The sequence below is a fragment of the Sceloporus undulatus genome, chromosome 8 (assembly GCF_019175285.1).
Source record: "Sceloporus undulatus isolate JIND9_A2432 ecotype Alabama chromosome 8, SceUnd_v1.1, whole genome shotgun sequence".
NCBI classification, from domain to species: domain Eukaryota; kingdom Metazoa; phylum Chordata; class Lepidosauria; order Squamata; family Phrynosomatidae; genus Sceloporus; species Sceloporus undulatus.
This window is the reverse complement of record NC_056529.1, coordinates 12,731,791-12,751,621: the sequence shown is the minus strand read 5'-3', so window position 1 is coordinate 12,751,621 and position 19,831 is coordinate 12,731,791. Positions and strand designations below refer to the sequence as shown.

The 19,831-nt window shown below is 40.2% G+C and overlaps 1 protein-coding gene across 1 annotated transcript in view; it reads left to right on the top strand.

Moving 5' to 3' along the window:
• SHCBP1 (SHC binding and spindle associated 1) overlaps positions 1-13,717 on the top strand; it is a 48,643-nt gene extending 34,926 nt beyond the window's left edge. The window contains exon 13 of the mRNA XM_042480700.1: positions 13,080-13,717. Coding sequence (XP_042336634.1) covers positions 13,080-13,390 — 311 coding nt within the window. The 3' untranslated portion in view covers positions 13,391-13,717. The remainder of the gene's footprint in view (positions 1-13,079) is intronic.
• The last annotated feature ends 6,114 nt before the right edge of the window (positions 13,718-19,831 follow it).

The following is a 19,831-nucleotide window of genomic DNA, read 5'->3' as shown; positions in this document are numbered from 1 at the left end:
TCATAATAATAAAATACAATCTACAAGATGCAATCGGGACGGCATACAAAGATTAAAAACATGTATTCCAAAACCCTCAATCTCCTCTTAAAACAATGGCCCCATACAGACAGGCCAAAATAAGCTGCTTCAGGTCACTTTGAGGTATGCTGCTTAAATGATGCATGCGTCTGAAGAGTCCGGAAGCGCCCCAAACCACGCTCTAGTCCTAAGAACTGGAGCGTGGCTTTGGCGTGGCTTCAAGACTCTTTGGATGCATGCATCATTTAGCGCATACCTCGAATGACCTGAAGCAGCTTTATTTTGGCCTGTCTGTATGGGTCCAATGAAAGATATAAGAGTTTAAAAAAACACACATAAAATAAAACAAATTAAAAAAAATTATACAGCAAACTATAGACTGTGTTAAAGTGATTAAAATAATTGTGTTCTGAAATCTTGCATGCGAAAGTCTGGTTGAGGAGCAATTACCAACCAAAAGTTGACCATATTGGATTAGCTAAACTGTTGGTCAGACTGGACACTTGGAAGTTTAGGTCTGTGGAGAGATGGCAGGACAGACTTTGGGCCCTTTCACACTACACAATTAGAGTAAATGATTCCACTTTAATTGCCATGGTTCTGTACTATGAAATCCTGGTTTGCAATTTGGGAGGGGTTTGTTAGAAGTCTCAGGATTCCATGCGTGTAGCCATTGTAATTAAGTGGAGTCATAGTGTTTAACTGGTTGTGTTAAAAGCCTTGTTTTGTATTACAGGCTAGGAACAGCTAACAGCTGACTCTCAGCACTGCACGTTCTCAAACTGAAGAGCACAGCCTCATAATGCACACCTGAAAATACAAAGAAAACGATGAGCGGAAAACCGCATCGGGTCATAAATCAAGGCACAGTTTGATTTCAGTTTGCATTATCTTTTTAAATGCACTTAAACAAACCACCGAGTGTTTCTCCAATAAGCAAGTCCATAATCTAGACGTTTTTCACAAAACTTGATAATTTCCAGTGGGACTGTAATTAATGCATCCCCCAATAATTGTAGGCTGCCATATAGCAGGTATACTTTTACTAAAGAAAGCAGTCTGAAGAAATTTTTGATAAAACAGTCTCTGATACAGATATGGGCAATTAAGCAAATATATATTCATTCTGCAATAGACCTAAGATTTTGGGCAATTGAGGGAATAAGTACCCACCATGGTGATATGGTTTTGCCAATAAAGAAACTGAATGTGTAAAATTAAAAACTCTGGTCATGTCAGGAGTTAGTCTCTCTCTCATACATTAGTTTTATTGGATGCTCTCAGGTTTTTTCATTTTCATTTACAAATATCAGTGTAAGTCATTCTGTGCTCTCCGGCTTATAGTCTAAAAGCTTGAGACAGGGAAAAAGGAATCCGGTGATGAGAAAAAGGCAAACTCAGTCACGGTTTCTGCAGAGCACCATGTTCCCCACCCAGCTGTATATCATTGCACTATGCACCTTGAGTGAGAGGCTGTTTTTGAATCGTGTGGGACTGCCCTGATGTAAAAAGGATGGAGCATTACAACATTAAATTACAGTACAATCCCCATGTTTGCAGACCACTAACTGTGGTTTCACTTATTAGATCTGGGGGGGATGGTCTATTTTAGGCATCCAGAGGTCCTCCGTGCGACTCTATGGTCAAATCTTGGAAATACAGTTATTGCTGTTAACTGTGGTTTCACTTATCCATGGAACCATCAGATGGATCCCTGCAGATACGGTAGTCGTACTGTATGTAAAAAAGATTTAAAAGCTAGAACAATGCAAAAAATGAGAATTAAAACATCAGGCAGATTCCTGGTTTTAAGACTGAACAGCCCTGTTGCCGTAGGAAAGCCAAAAGGGATGGAGCCGCTTAACTTCCTGTGGAGGGGTGTTCCACAGTCAACTGCTGTTAACAGAAAAGGCTATGTTATAAATGTGTTAATCATATATTGTGAGGTTTGTTTGTATGCAACTTGAAGTTGACTCTACTAATGGTAACCCTAACCCTGGGTTTTGTTGGAACTTTATTCAAAGGAGACTTCATTGCCTTCTGTAAGGTTGAGAGAGTGTGATTTGCCCAGGGCTCGTCCAATGGGTTTCTATGACTGAGCAGGGATTCAGACCCTGGTCTCATGGAGTCCTTTTCCAACACTCAACCAGTACCCTGTTTCTCTCTGATATATATTAAGACTACTATTCCATATATAATTGTAATATATAAAACCAGCTATGTAAAACATCTATTTAATGTCATTGTTTTTGACCCAGAACAAAGGAAGAATGGCCAGTCTGCTGCTGATGTCATGTGGGGTGTGAAGACCTACACAAACAGGCTAGTGGTGAATTGGACCCCGTGAAGAATGGATGCTCTGAGCCCTGGAAGACAATTCAGAATTGCCAATGAACTTTCTGTTGCATCACTCAAGAGAGCCGCTGATAAAAAAAGGCTGAGCAACTTAGGGATCACAGAGGCAGATGATATCTCATGTCTCAGAAATGTTTGTGTCCATTGGGAAACCAGTTTAAATGGATGGAAAAAGGGCCTTTGGAACATTCTTTATTGACTTTTCAGAATGGCATTAGAATAACACCTGTTGGCTGACTTGTTCCAGGTAGGTGAAGCTTGCCTTTTGGATTTGGTTACATTTCTTGCTTCAGTGTGATTTTGGCATATTCTTTTAGCAATGTGTGTACATCGTGCAAACAAATACAGATTCCTTACAGCAATTTTGAAAACTAGGACTTGAGAGCAAAAATGACTCTGGTGAGTTTGAACAGCGAGCTATTTCCTACTATACCTAAGTATGTATATATATATATATATATATTATCACTATTTTTACTACAGTATTTAACTCTATATAAGTCACCCCTTTTAATTTTTTTAAAAAAAAAAACATGCTATAGGCACTTAAAAAAAGAGGCAATAAGGGAAATTCTTTTTTTTAAACCGCATGACCACACCTAAAGGAAATATTTCTTTGCTGTATTGTGATATCAGTTCAGCTGGGTTCAATAAACATTTTTATATTTGGAATGGTTTCTTGAGCAAGCGTTTCTTACAGAAATGAGTGCCTCCAGTTCCATGGCCATGCTGGCTGGTTTCTTTTATTAATCTACATAAGTAACTTTTCCTAAGTTTTGCACTTAAGTATATAGCTTTTCCATGCATGATTCTCAGACTTGGTTCTCCAGCTGTTTTGGACTTCAGCTCCTAGAAGCCCCAGCCAGCTTGTGCAGCAGCCAGGATTGTGGAAGCTGAAGTCCAAAACATCTTGCGGATTGAAGTTTAGGAACCACTGACAGCCTTCTAGAGAACTGATGGAGACTGAAATCTATTCCTGCCTTGTACTAAGGAATTGGTTCCTTGGGGAAAGAAGGCCACACTTGACTTGAGTATGTCAGCATTTAATTTGGTGCTTTCTAGAGTCAACTGCTTCTCCAAGTTGTGTGTTCTCACTTCTGCCCAATGCCTTCCATGTGTTTGCCATGCTAATCAAATATTTTGTGTGCTGATTATGGAGTGATTGCGATCCCAAGGAAGATGACTAAAATAAAATGAATAAAATCATAGGTGCTAGAATGCAGAACTCCCTCTTTCCCAGGGACAAAGGTCCCTCTGATGTAGAAGCCAGAGTTCCTCCTTCAATGGAGACTTGTGTTTGATGCAGTGTTGATGAGAGCCTTCCTAGTAATTCTACTGAGTCTGGTTGTGGCAATATACAGTATAATTCTTCAAATTTTGCCACAACCAGGACTCACGCTGTAGAAGGGCACAAAAAGGCATCCAGTACCTCCTTGTGTAACTACAGCTGGAGAGCAAGCAGGCACATTGCCAAGGAGAGTCTTAATGTTTAGGTCAGGTCCTACTTCGCTGCACAGCAGAAAATCAGCTTTATCTGTCCTCAATGTGACATCCCTTGAAATATATAACATTGCTATCATGGCGCGTGGCAATCAGGACAGCATGGTAGTGGATATAGATGGGTATAGGTTCAGGGATTCACTTGTTGGAAAACATAGCCGATTGCCCAAAGCATAATGTCTTCTCTTGGTAGCTCCCTCACAGCTGGTTCATGTTGCTTTGCTTTTGCTTCATTTGTATATTGCTGATGAATATCATTTTAGCTCACACATGAATATCTAACTTCTTGGGTAGTGTGTCAGGAAGGAATTAGTTTACCATTGCGGTTACGCCAAACTAAATCCATCTTTCTTTTCTGATTTCAGAGAAGGCCATACATTTGTGTTGCCCTTTGTGCTTTTCATCTCCCTAAAGACTCTTTGCCAAGGCAGACATTGTACTAACTAAGCGCTGATATTTAGATGTCTCATCTCGCTCAATAACGCAGAATGTAAAATACTTTCTTCTGTGCAACGAGGAGTGTGCCTTGGGGCCTTATGAATAGTATTCTGTGGCAATCAATAGTTCCAGAGCCTCTCTTCTAAACACTTTGATAAATGATTAATAAGGCGAGTTAAGAACAATCGATGCTTGGATATATTGTCACCTTGCCATTTACTCCTGGGTATTCAGCTTTTCAGAGAGAGGAAAGACAAAAAGTGGAAATACACATAGGGTTTGCTTTTTCCTTGGGTAAAAATACATTTTAAAATGAAACAAGAAGAGTACTTTCTCTAAATTGGCTCCCCTCCACACTACAAAAGTTCAAATAAGTCTGGACTGTTTTTCTAATAGCTTGCTAATTAATTTTGAATTAATATGGACTAGTTTCTGGAGCTTTGCCAAACTACAAGCTGCCTAGGCCATGCTTCTGTTTCAGACAAGTTGCATCCCCTTTAGTTAAGGACAACGGCCAATCTGAGATTCCCAGTGAATTTCACAGAGCGGGGGGACTTGAACCTGGGATTCCAAATCCCAATTCAATTCCCTAAACTGAGTGGCCAACTGTCAGGGTAGACAGCATGCACTGAAACACCTGGAGGCCCTTGCAAGGCCCATCCTGTTTTTGATTCTGGGAATGAGTAATTGCAAATATTCTTTCCATCCCTACATTTTATCTACACATTTCTGAGTGCTGTAATGACCATGGCTCTGCAACAGCCAGCGTGCCCTTTCCCACTCCAGCCCTGAAGGAGAGAAATTAAAAGGCATGCTAGCTTTATTGGAAAATTTTAAAATCTGTGCTTGATATATCTTGTCAGAATGGATAATTAAGTATATTATACAGCCAGTGCTGCCAATAGCAGTACATTATCATGTGTTGGGAAATATGTTGTTTTTTTCTAGGGCAAAAGCACTGTCGCCAGCTGGCATGGTGTCTGAAAATTGAAATTCTTTCCATTTGCTCCTAATTAGTAGAAGGTAGTTCTTAGTTAACTTGGAAACACTCTTCTTTGGGTGTGAACAATATTTCTGTGCGGTGCAGGATGTCCACTGTTGTGTCTGAACCTACAGAATGCAGTTGTTGCAGTGGGAAGAAATAAGCAACCTAGTGAGTTCACACACAGCCACACACTTCATGAATCATAGAGTTGGAAGAGACCGCAAGGACCATCCAGTCCAACCCCATTCTGCCACGCAGGAAATCTCATCAAAGCGTACCTGACAGATGGCAAATCAGCCTCTGTTTAAGACTTCCAAGGAAGGAGGACCCCACTACCAGTCCAGGGTGAGTGTGTTCCACTGTCAAGACAAGCCTTACTGTTAGGAAGTTCCTCCTAATGTTGAGGTGGAATCTCTTTTCCTGTAGCTTGCATCCATTGTCCAGGTCCTATTCTCGGCGCAAACAGAAAACAAGCTTGCTCCATCCTCAATAGACCCTTCAAATATTTTAAACAAGGCTATCATATCAACTTTTAACCTTCTCTTCTCCAGGCTAAACATATCCAGCTCCCTAAGACGTTCCTTAGGGCATGGTTTCCAGATCTTCAACCGTTTTGGGTCACCTCTCTGGAAATGCTCCAACTTATCAACATCCTTTTTGAATTGTGGTGCCCAGAACTGGGACACAGTACTAGGTGAGGCCTGACCAAGGCCCGAATGGAAGTGGCACTTTTATCTTCCTCAATCTAGACACTATATTTCTATAATGCAGCTCGAGAACCACATGGCAATTTTGCTACTGCATCACATTGTTGACTCATACTCAACTTATGGTTTGCTAGGACTCCTAGATCCCTTCAAAGTAATCTTCATTCACCAAGTGTCCCCATCCTATATCTATGCATTTCAATTTTTTTGCCCTAAGTGCAGTACTTACATTGTCTATGTGAAATTCATTTTTGTTTGCTTTGGCCCAGCTTTCTAATCTATTAAGGTCATTTGAATTTTTGATCCTGTCCTCTGGTGTATTAGCTATTGGTGATTAGCATTTGGTTTCATCTGCAAAATTTGACAAGCATGCCCCCTTATTCTTTCTTCCAAGTCATTAATAAAGATGTTGAATAACACTGGGCCAGGACAGAACCTGTGACACTCCACTGTCGCTTCTCTCCGGATGAAGAGGAGCCTTGGCGAGCATCCTTGGGTTTAGCGCTGAACCATTTCACAATCCATTTAACCTTGCCTTGTCTAATCCACAATTTTCTAGCTTGTTTGCAAGAATGTCATGGGGGTTATTTTTATTTGTTAACAATACTAGTTTTAAATTAAAGTTAAAGATTCACTATATATGTGTGTGTTTGTTGTACTCACCGTACGGGAAGAATGGACAACCCACCCATCAGAGGTCAAGCTGAGCATACGTGGACTGGATGCCAAAGTTGGAGCCAAGAGATGAGAAAAACAGATTTGGATTAGGTAAAGGAATGAAGAGGTGAGAGAAGCATACACATGGAAATCACAGATGGGCTACACAAACAACCAAATAGATGATATAATCGGAAGCAAAAGATGGCAAGCTCCATACTGGTGGCCAAGACTATCTGCTCCCGACTTAGCACAGATCATGCGTTACTAATATCAAAAAATAAGAGTAAAACCCAAGAAGAAAACAGAATACAGCCAGCCCTACTAAGGTGTACAATCTAAAATTGCTGTGGAAGGAAGGAAGTATCCAATTGTAAAACAAATTAGCCAGAGAGATACAAAAATAATCCATATAAATAAACACGATAAGGACATATAATCAAATTACAAGATAATAAAATACTATTTAAATCTAAAACTCCAAAGCTTTGGGAAATGAAGTTTTCAACTGAGACTTAAGAACTAGCATACTACACCTGAAGGCTTCATTTTGTCGTGTACTGAATCACCACGAACAGACCTGTCCCACTTCCATGGGTATGTCTTATCTCAGAGCTTGGAAAAGGTACAGTTTTGGATGACAACCCCAGACTGTCCCCCAGACAGCAGGATGTAGTCTAAAAGAGTAACCATTTCTAACTTCTGGCTATTCTCTTTTGAAAACTATCTACAGGGAGGAAAGCTTGATAAACTGGGCCGTCAAGCAAAAAAGAATCATTGCCGTTGCTTTTAAATTGTCTCTGCAATCCAAAATTGATATTTTAATGGGTTGGGTTGGGTTGATGTAGATATCTAGGATACATCTGCCATTTGCCACAACTGATGGATTAACTTTCTGTGTCACTCACTAGATGTACAGAGTCCCTTTATTTTTAGCTGCGAAATGAAACCGGTTTCTAATGTGTTCAGTGATTAGATAGTCTTATCCGTCAACTATCTGCCATTCTAGGCTGGGCTCTCACACTTGTTTCACGCATGCAATGCATATTAATAGGTGATTTCTTTCCATCCTGCTTCCCTCCTTCTGGTTTTCCATTTTGTTTTTACTCAAATAATCCGCTGCAGTTTCTCCCTATAGTTTATACACACTTTCTGTATCATTTCCATAAATGAACACGACTCTACTGTGATAGGTTAGAAATGATGGAGAGCCCGTGTGGTTTGAGCACTGAACAATGATCTGGAGACACAGGTTTGATTCAACCCACTAGGTTTGCATTAGGGTTGCCAATAAGTTGGAAACGATTTGAAGGCACAGAACACACCAAACCATATACTTGCTATCACTGTTGCAACCAAACAGACTATGCAGTGCTAGGAAAAAAGGTCAATGCCAGAAAAAGTTTCCTGCAGCCTTGATATGCAATAAGGAAAGCCCAGGAGCAGGGCAAAAAAAACAATCGCCACCTTATTTACACTGAAATTTTGGTGATGTAACAACTACAGGAGAGGGAGATAAACTGTACATTATAGTGTGCATTTTCCTTCAGATCAATAAAGATTTAGCAAGGGGAAATAATCACAATAGCTGAACATTGTTTTTTTGTTCATTAGGAACATAAAAATTACCTGTATGATTTCTACCCTAATGATAATTCACTTTCAAGACTTTTTTTTTAAAGGTTAAGGTGTAGCTCAGTTCAATAGCAGTGTGAATGCTTGGTGCAGCTTTGAAGTCAGCTAGAGCAAGGCTTGGAAAAATATGTCTGGAAAGCAATTCCCAGAATCCTCCGAAACAGAAAAGTTACTTTTGGTTCCATGGGATTCTGGGAGCATAGCTTTGTGGTCTTCTGGGCTCTTAGGGTACAGCATCATTTAAACAGCAACCCCCAAAGTGGCCTGAAGCAGCATATTTTGGCCTGTCTGCATTGGGCCATAGTTTCATGTGGTTGAAGTGAAAATTTGGTAAACTCCAGCCTCTTCCTTTCTCCTCCCATTGAGCTTAACCCCACTCACACTATCTCTTAGCACTTTAAAAGGACCAGGTGAAACCACAACCAGTTTCTGTCCAAAGGCTGATGTTGTGAGGAGAGGTTGGTGTACTGGTGCAGTCCATCCCCCCTGCACCCTTGCTAGTGACCATTACTGGGTGTCAATTGTTTATATTTATCTCCAAGAACCTGATTGGAGGAGACTGTTGACAAAGAGGTCCACTAGAGATCTCTTATCTCCTTGGCCAGTAGGGCAGCTAGCTGATGGCTGAGGCATTGACTGGGAAAGGAATATAAATTAAAGCTGAGAGGAGACAGAAGTCAGACTGTTTTAGCCCGTATCCCACTATAGGAAGAAGCGTGACAGCAGCTGCTGCTGGTTCTGAGCTGTAAAACTGCGCCGACATGATGAGGCAAATAGATGACCGGCTGTGTAAGAGAAACGGCTAGGCTAGCTAAATAGGTATTTCCCATTTATGCTAGTAAGGGCTTGTCATAATAGGGCTTCTAAGAATGTAAGGGATGCGCTAGACAGTAAAATGCTTAAGGCTATTAACTCGGAAAAGTCATGTGTTCACAGATGGCCTGTCTAGATAAATACTGTGTTCCTAACAGAAGAAGAGAAGAGGTTATTTCTTAATGGATACACTGCTGGGGAGTAGACTCAGCTACAAAACCTAATGCTACCAGCTTCTTTCTTGGTCTCAAGGTGCGTGCAGATGGGTGGCTCCATGTCACCAGTCTTTGCCCAGCTCATTGCACAGCCACCAAATGGTGCAGCAACCAATACGCTCCAAAAAGAAGCTGCTAGGTGGCTTCTTTTTGTGGTGCCACAAAGGAAAGGGCGCTGCCGTGGATGCCAACTCCTGCCAGCAATGATGGACTCTGTTCGTGTGCGTGTGCATATGGCAGCCCCGTTAAAAAGTCAGGTTAAAATTAATCATATAGCTTACACATGGGTGAAGTCATTAAGCACCATTTCTTTTTTTGTAAAAAGCCAGATTTAATTTGGCACCAAAATGGAGCCATAGGTCCTCCCAAATTGATGCATTCCACAATTTAAGCAAGACCATATACCATACACTTACAAGTAACTTTAATGGTAGTTACATTACAAGAGGTATTTGTTAGGCATAATGATAATGTCACGTAGTCATACTTTAGGGTTAAATCTAATGTAATGGCAACTGGAGTTGACCCATTTAAATTAATAGGACATTACATAAGGGGGTGAAACAAGTTTCATTCATTTGTATAACAGTCCTGCAATATTTGCAACCCCCTTGCAAACTGCCGGGAGAAGTCCTCCATGTTATACTTTCTGGTGAAGTTCAGCAAGATTGCTAAGATCTGGGAACACTGTGTGGAGGCTGGAGTGGGGAGGAGTACAGAACTATTATAAGTAAGGAGCCATTTCACTAAAGTTGCAAACATAGCGTTGGAGCAGAATGGCAAAACAGCTGGGAAGCATTTTAATCAGCCAAAAGCAGCTCGCTTTGATTCTTTTAGGAAAGAGGAATTTAATCAATGCCTTTTGCTTTTGTTATCACTGGAACAGAAGATGTTTTGGCTAATGATGCAGAATATATTTAGGTAGCCGATTGCATGATGACACTTTTAGGAGATTTAACATCACAGAGAACTTTGCAAGGCAGCAGCAGAGTAAGGGAGGGATCTCCACCTATATTATTATAGCATTAAATAGTGCATCCCAATTGCAATCATGCAAAGAGGTGACCAGGTGACATAATAGTGTTTCAAGAAGTCAAAGATATTAAGGAGAAGAACACACAAGCTAGGAGAGGCTGATGCAACATTTTTTTTGCCTAAGCCCTACTGCGAAGGGCCAGCTTTTTCTCCTCCTCTCCTCTCTCTTGTTGCCTTAAACTGACCAACACTACTTTTGAACTCAGTTTGCAGCAACTGAAAAAGGGGGGAAAGGAGAGGCGGAGAAGAAAGAAAATGACACATTTAAAAGCAGCTGGAAAGTATGACAGTCTTTTAGGGGTTAGTCACACTGTAAAAATAATCCAGAGAGAATCCGGGTTGAATCTATGTTGCTCACAAGCATCTTGAATGCACCCAATTAAGGTTTTTTTGTGGGGGGGGGGCTGCCAAACTACACTTAATCTTGGTGGTAATAGATATTGGGTTTTCCCCCTGAGTTTTTAAAAAAGATCTGCATCGTTGGTATTGTGAATCAACCAAGCAAATAGACCCAAATTGGCCTGGGGATAAAATGCTATCTACTTTGAAGGTTTCCGGATAGCATTCTCATAATCAACTCCATCTTTATGCAAATGTTTGCCGTATGAGGAACTGACATGCACGATATGCCACCGATGCTGCGTTCAATGGGGTGAATAACAATCCAGAATGCTGGGTGAGATGATTCACATTACTGCACTAAAAGAGATGTCTGAATGACCCCTTACTACGTCAGATCAAGGTCTGAATCCTGCTCTTGACATTTCAGTAATAGGTATTAGACCAGATGGATACAAGAGACTGGTCCTTTTAGCTGGTGGAACCATACCTTTGGAACTATCTCCAGAGGGAAGGATATATAGGCTTGCTCCTGTCCTAATCCCAACTACAGGAGGACCCATTGAAACAAAGCTATTTCTTACATGTTTGAGTCACAATTCAAATAATGTTTCAATGGGTCTGGTGGAAAGGAACTATAGAGCAAACTTAGTCTTGTTTTGAAAGAAAACTCTAAATACATTTTGGAACAATGTCTTTTTGGCCTTTATTGACTTGTGCTGCTATTTTTAGCTGAATCAATGCCCTGGAGAATGCAAAGTGTTTGCACTTGTGTTATAACTGTGTTGTGTATAAAAGCCTTGTTTTGTATTACAAGAGCTAGGAACAGCTATAGCTGACTCTCAGCACTGCAGTTCTCAAACTGAAGAGCACAGCCTCATAATGCAACCTGAAAATACAAAGAAAACGATGAGCGGAAAACCGCATCGAGGTCAATAAATCAAAGGCACAGTTTGATTTCAGTTTAGCATTATCTTTTTAAAATGCACTTAAACAAACCACCGAGTGTTTCTCCAATAAGCAAGTCCATAATCTAGACGTTTTTCACAAAAACTTGATAAATATTCCAGTGGGACTGTAATTAATGCATCCCCCAAATAATTGTAGGCTGCCATATAGCAGGTATACTTTTACTCAAAGAAAGCAGTCTGAAGAAATTTTTGATAAAACAGTCTCTGATACAGATATGGGCAATTAAGCAAATATATATTCATTCTGCAATAGACCTAAGATTTTGGGCATTAGAGAGGATAAGTACCCACCAATGGTGATATGGTTTTGCCAATAAAGAAACTGAATTGTAAAATTAAAAACTCTGGTCATGTCAGGAGTTAGTCTCTCTCTCATACATTAGTTTTATTGGATGCTCTCAGGTTTTTTCATTTTCATTTTACAAATATCAGTAGTAAGTCATTCTGTGCTCTCAGGCTTATAGTCTAAAAGGCTTGAGACAGGGAAAAAGGAATCCGGTGATGAGGAAAAAGGCAAACTCAGTCACCGGTTTCTGCAGAGCCACATGTTCCCCACCCCAGCTGTATATCATTGCACTATGCACCTTGAGTGCAGAGGCTGTTTTTGAATCTGTGTGGGACTGCCCTGATGTAAAAAGGATGGAAGCATTTACAACATTAAATATACAGTACAATCCCCATGTTTGCAGCACCACTAACTGTGGTTTCACTTATCTAGATCTGGGGGGGATGGTCTATTTTAGGCATCCAGAGGTCCTCCAGTGCGACTCTATGGTCAACATCTGGAAATACAGTATTTGCTGTTAACTGTGGTTTCACTTATCCATGGTAACCATCAGAATGGATCCCTGCAGATACGGTAGTCGTACTGTATGTACAAAAAGATTTAAAAGACTAGAACAATGCAAAAAATGAGAATTAAAACAGTCACGGCAGAATTCCTGGTTTTAAGAGCTGAACAGCCCTGTTGCCTGTAGAAAAGCCAAAAGGGATGGAGCCTGATTAACTTCCTGTGGAGGGGTGTTCCACAGTCATACTGCTGTTAACAGAAAAGGCTATGTTATAAATGTGTAATAATCATATATTGTGAGGTTTGTTGTTATGCAACTTGAAGTTGACTCTGACTAATGGTAACCCTACCCTAGAGTTTTGTTGGAAACTTTTATTCAAAGGAGACTTCATTGCCTTCCTGTAAGGTTGAGAAAGTGTGATTTGCCCAGGGTCGTCCAATGGGTTTCTATGACTGAGCAGGGATTCAGACCCTGGTCTCATGGAGTCCTTTTCCAACACTCAAACCAGTACACTGTTTCTCTCTGATATATATTAAGACTACTATTCCATATATAATTGTGTAATATATAAAACCAGCTATGTAAAAATCTATTTAATGTCATTGTTTTTGACCCAGAACAAAGGAAGAATGGCCAGTCTGCTGCTGATGTCAATGTGGGGTGTGAAGACCTACACAAACAGGCTAGTGGTGAATTGGACCCCTGTAGAAGAATGGATGCTTCTGAGCCCCTGGAAGACAATTCAGAAATTGCCAATGAACTTTCTGTTGCATCACTCAAGAAGAGCCAGCTGAATAAAAAAAGGCTGAGCAACTTAGGGATCACAGAGGCAGATGATGATCTCATGTCTCAAGAAATGTTTGTGTCCATTGTGGGAAACCAGTTTAAATGGAATGGAAAAGGGACCTTTGGAACATTTCTTTATTGACTTTTCAGAATGGCATTAGAATAACACCTGTTGGCTGACTTGTTCCAGAGTAGGTGAAGCTTGCCTTTTGGATTTGGTTACATTTCTTGCTTCAGTGTGATTTTGGCATATTCTTTTTAGCAATGTGTGTACATCGTGCAAACAAAATACAGATTCCTTACAGCAAATTTTGAACCTAGGACTTGAGAGCAAAAATGACTCCGGTGAGTTTTGAACAGCTGAGCTTATTTCCTACTATACATAAGTATGTATATATATATATATATATATCACTATTTTTACTACAGTATTTAACTCTAATATAAGTCACCCCTTTTTAATTTTTTTTAAAAAAACAATGCTATAGGCACTTAAAAAAAGAGGCAATAAGGGAGAATTCTTTTTTTTTAACCGCATGACCACACCTAAAGGAAATATTTCTTTGCTGTATTGTGATATCAGTTTCAGCTGGGTTCAATAAACATTTTTATATTTAGGAATTGGTTCTTGAGCAAGCGTTTCTTACAGAAATGAGTGCCTCAGTTCCATGGCCATGCTGGCTGGTTTCTTTTAGTAATCTACATAAGTAACTTTTCCTAAGTTTTGCACTTAAGGTATAGCTTTTCCATGCACTGATTCTCAGACTTTGGTTCTCCAGCTGTTTTGGACTTCAGCTCCTAGAAGCCCCAGCCAGCTTGGTCAGCAGCCAGGAATTGTGGAAGCTGAAGTCCAAAACATCTTGCGGATTGAAGTTTAGGAACCACTGACAGCCTTCTAGAGAACTGATGGAGACTGAAATCTATTCCTGCCTTGTACATATGGAATTGGTTCCTTGGGGAAAGAAGGCACACCTTGACTTGAGTATGTCAGCATTTAATTTGGTGCTTTCTAGAGTCAACTGCTTCTCCAAGTTGTGTTCTCACTTCTGCCCAATGCCTTCCATGTGTTTGCCATGCTAATCAAAATATTTTTGTGCTGATTTATGGAGTGATTGATCCCAAGGAAGATGACTAAAATAAAATGAATAAAATCATAGGTGCTTCAGAACTCCCTCTTTCCAGGGACAAAGGTCCCTCTGATGAAGAAGCCAGAAGTTCCTCCTTCAATGGAAGACTTGTGTTTGATGCAGTGTTTGATGAGAGCCTTCCTAGTAATTATACTGAGTCCTGGTTGTGGCAATATAAGTATAATTCTTCAATTATTGCCACAACCAGGACTCAAGCTGTAGAAGGGCACAAAAAAGCATCCAGTACCTCCTTGTGTAACTACAGCTGGAGAGCAAGCAGGCACATTGCCAAGGAAGTTCTTAATGTTTAGGTCAGGTCCTACTCACTGCAGCAGCAGAAAATCAGCTTTATCTGTCCTCAATGTGACATCTCTTGAAATATATAACATTGCTATCATGGCAGTGGCAATCAGGACAGCTGGTAGTGGGTATAGATGGGTACGGTTCAGGGATTCACTTGTTGAAAACATAGCCGATTGCCCAAAGCATAATGTCTTCTCTTGGTAGACTCCCTCAAAGCATGGCATTCATGTTGCTTTGCTTTTGCTTCATTTGCTTATTTGCTGATGAAATATCATTTCTAGCTCACACAATGAATATCTAACTTCTTTGGGTATGTGTGTCAGGAATGAATTAGTTTACCATTGCGGTTACGCTAAACTATAATCCATCTTTCTTTTCTGATTTCAGAAAGGCCCATACATTTGCGTTGCCCTTTGTGCTTTTCATCTTCCCTAAAGACTCTTTGCCAAGGCAGACACTTGTATAACTAAGCGCTGATATTTAGATGTCTTCATCTCGCTCAATAACGCAGAATGTAAAATACTTTCTCTGTGCAACGAGGAGTGTGCCTTGGGGCCTTATGAATAGTCTTCTGTGGCAAATCAATAGTTCCAGAGCCTCTCTTCTAAAAACTTTGATAAATGATTAATAAGGCGAGTTAAGAACAATCGATGCTTGGATATATTGTCACCTTGCCATTTACTCCTGGGTATTCAGCTTTTCAGAGAGAGAAAGACAAGAAGTGGAAATACACATAGGTTTTGCTTTTTCCTTGGGTAAAAATACATTTTTAAAATGAAACAAGAAGTACTTTCTCTAAATTGCTCCCCTCCACACTACAAAAGTTCAAATAAGTCTGGACTGTTTTTCTAATAGCTTGCTAATTAATTTTGAATTAATATGGACTAGTTTCTGGAGCTTTGCCAACTAAAGCTGCCTAGGCCATGCTTCTGTTTCAGACAAGTTGCATCCCCTTTTAGTTAAGACAACGGCCAATCTGAGGTTCCCCAGTGAATTTCACAGATCGGGGGACTTGAACCTGGATTTCCCAAATCCCAATTCAATTCCCTAAAGTAGAGTGGCCAACTGTCAGAGGTAGAAGCATGCACTGAACACCTGGAGGCCATTGCAAGGCCCATCCTGTTTTTTGATCTGGGAATGAGTAATTGCAAATATTCTTTCCATCCCTACATTTTCTACACATTTCTGAGTGCTGTAAATGACCATGGCTCTGCAACAGCCAGCGTGCCCTTTCCCACTCCAGCCCTGAAGGAGATGAAATTAAAAGGCATGCTAGCTTTATGGGAAAATTTTAAAATCTGTGCTTGATATATCTTGTCAGAAGTGATAATTAAGTATTATAATACAGCCAGCTTGCCAATAGCAGTACATTATCATGTGTTGGGAAATATGGTTTTTTTTTTCTAGGGCAAAAGCACTGTTGCCAGCTGGCATGGTGTCTGAAATTGAAATTCTTTCCATTTGCTCCTAATTAGTAGAAGGTAGTTCTTAGTTACTTGGAAAACACTCTTCTTTGGGTGTGAACAATATTTCTTGCGGTGCCAGGATGTCACTGTTGTGTCTGACCTACAGAATGCAGTTGTTGAGTGGGAAGAAAATTAAGCAACCTAGTGAGTTCACACACAGACTCACACACTTCATAGAATCATAGAGTTGGAAGAGACCGCAAGGGCCATCCAGTCCAACCCCATTCTGCCACGCAGGAAATCTCAATCAAAGCGTACCTGACAGATGGCCAATCAGCCTCTGTTTAAAGACTTCCAAGGAAGGAGACCCCACTACAGTCCAGGGGAGTGTGTTCCACTGTCAGACAGCCTTTACTGTTAGGAAGTTCCTCCTAATGTTGAGGTGGAATCTCTTTTCCTGTAGCTTGCATCCATTGTTCCAGGTCCTATTCTCTGGAGCAACAGAAAACAAGCTTGCTCCATCCTCAATATGACATCCCTTCAAATATTTAAACAAGGCTATCATATCAACTTTTAACCTTCTCTTCTCCAGGCTAAACATATCCAGCTCCCTAAGACGTTCCTCATAGGGCATGGTTTCCAGACTCTTCATTGTTTTGGTCACCCTCCTCTGGAAATGCTCCAACTTATCAACATCCTTTTTGAATTGTGGTGCCCAGAACTGGACACAGTATTCTAGGTGAGGCCTGACCAAGGCAGAATGGAGTGGCACTATTACTTTCCTCAATCTAGACACTATATTTCTATTAATGCAGCCTAGAACCACATTGGCAATTTTAGCTACTGCATCACATTGTTGACTCATACTCAACTTATGGTTTGCTAGGACTCCTAGATCCCTTTCACAAGTAATCTCATTCAACCAAGTGTCCCCCATCCTATATCTATGCATTTCAATTTTTTTGCCCTAAGTGCAGTACCTTACATTGTCTATGTTGAAATTCATTTTGTTAGCTTTGGCCCAGCTTTCTAATCTATTAAGGTCATTTTGAATTTTGATCCTGTCCTCTGGTGTATTAGCTATTCTTGCGAATTTGGTTTCATCTGCAAATTTGACAAGCATGCCCCCTATTCTTTCTTCCAAGTCATTAATAAAGATGTTGAATAACACTGGGCCCAGGACAGAACCCTGTGACACTCCACTAGTCGCTTCTCTCCAGGATGAAGAGGAGCCATTGGCGAGCATCCTTTGGGTTTAGCGCTGAACCATTTTCAAATCCATTTAACAGTTGCCTTGTCTAATCCACATTTTACTAGCTTGTTTGCAAGAATGTCATGGGGGTATTTTTTATTTGAATTAAACAATATATGTTTAAAATTAAAACGTTAAAGAAAATTCATATATATGTGTGTGTTTGTATGTAAAAACTACAGTACAGGAAGAAATTGACAACACAACAATTCAGAATGTCAAGCTGAGCATAAGTGACTGGAATGCCAAAGTTGGAAGCAAAGAAGAATGAAAAACAGATTTGGATTAGGTAAAAGGAATGAAGAGGTGAGAAGCTATACACATGGAAATCACCAGATGGTTAACACAACAACCAAATAGATTATATAATCGGAAGCAAAAGATGGCAAGCTCCATACTGGTGGCCAAGACTAATCTGCTCCGACTATAGCACAGATCATGAGTTACTAATATCAAAAATAAGAGTAAAACCCAAGAAGAAAACAGAATACAGCCAGCCCTACTAAAGGTGTACAATCTAAAATATGCTGTGGAAGGAAGGAGTATACAATTGTAAAACAAATTATCCAGAGAGAATACAAAAACAATACAATATAAAATAAACAGATAAGAACATATAATCAAAATATACAAGATAATAAAATAATATTAAACTAAAACTCCAAAAGCTTTGGGAAATGAAGTTTTCAACTGAGACTTAAGAACTAGCATACTACACCTGAAGGCTTCATTTTGTTAGTGTACTGAATCACCACTAACATACCTGTCCCCTTCCATGGGTATGTCTAATCTCAGAGCTTGGAAAAGGTACAGTTTTGGATGACAACCCCCAGATTTCCCCCAGACAGCATGGATGTTGTAGTCTAAAAGAGTAACATTTCTAACTTCTGGCTATTCTCTTTTGAAAACTATCTACAGGAGAGGAAAGCTTGATAAACTTGGCCCGTCAAGCAAAAAAGAAAATCATTGCCGTTGCTTTAAAAATTGTCTCTGCATCCAAAATTGATATTTTAATGAGGTTGGGTTGGGTTGATGTAGATATCTAGGATACATCTGCCATTTGCACACTGATGGATTAACTTTCTGTGTCACTCACTAGATGTACAGAGTCCCTTATTTTTAGGCTGCGATAATGAAACAGGTTTCTTAATGTGTTCAGTGATTAGATAGTCTTATCCGTCAACTATCTGCCATCTAGTGCTGGGCTCTCACACTTGTTTTCAGCATGCAATGCATATTAATAGGATGATTTCTTTCCATCCTGCTTCCCTCCTTCTGGTTTCCCATTTTGTTTTACTCAAATAATCTGCTGCAAGTTTCTCCCTATAGTTTATACACCTTCTGTATCTTTTCCATAAATGAACCAAGACTCTAACTGTGATAGGTTAGAACATGATGGAGAGCCAGTGTGGTTTGAGCACTGAACAATGATTCTGGAGATCAAGGTTTGATTCAAACCACTAGGTTTGCATTAGGGTTGCCATAAGTTGGAAACGATTTGAAGGCACAGAACACACACACATATACTTGCTATCACTGTTGCAACAAACAGACTATTGCAGTGCTAGGAAAAAGGTCAATGCCAGAAAAAGTTTCATGTAGCCTGATATGCAATAAGGAAAGCACAGGAGCAGGGCAAAAAAACAATCGCCACCTTATTTACACTGAAATTTTGGTGATGTAACACAGGACAGAGGAGATAAAACTGTACATTTAGTGTTGCATTTTCCTTCAGATCAATAAAGATTTAGCAAGGGGAAATAATCACAATAGCTGAACATTGATTTTTTTGTTCATTAGGAACATAAAATACCTGTACTGATTCTACCCTAATGATAATTCACTTTCAAGACTTTTTTTTTAAAGGTTAAGAGTGTAGCTTCAGTTCAGATAGCAGTGTGAATGCTTGGTGCAGACTTTGAAGTCAGCTAGAGCAAGGCTTGGAAAAATATGTCTGGAAAGCAATTCCCAGAATCCTCAGAAACAGAAAAGTTACTTTTTGGTTCCCATGGGATTCTGGGAGCATAGCTTTGGCATGGCTTCTGGGCTCTTAGGGTACATGCATCATTTAAACAGCATACCTCCAAAGTGGCCTGAAGCAGCATTATTTTGGCCTGTCTGCATGGGGCCATAGTTTCATGTGGTTGAAGTGAAAATTTGGTAAACTCCAGCCTCTCCTTTCTCCTCCCATTGAGCTTAACCCCACTCACACTATCTCTTCAGCACTTTAAAAGGACACAGGTGAACACACAACCAGTTTCTGTCCAAAGGCTGATGTTTGAGGAGAGGTGGTGCCACCCCCTTCAGGTGTCACCTGGTGCAGTCCATCCCCCCTGCACCCTGCTAGTGACATTACTGTGTCACTCTGGTTTATATTATCTCCAAGAACCTGATTGGAGGAGACTGTTGACAAAAGAGGTCCACTAGAGATCTCTTATCTCCTTGGACCAGGTAGGGCAGCTAGCTAATAGGCTGAGCATTGACTGGGAAAGAAT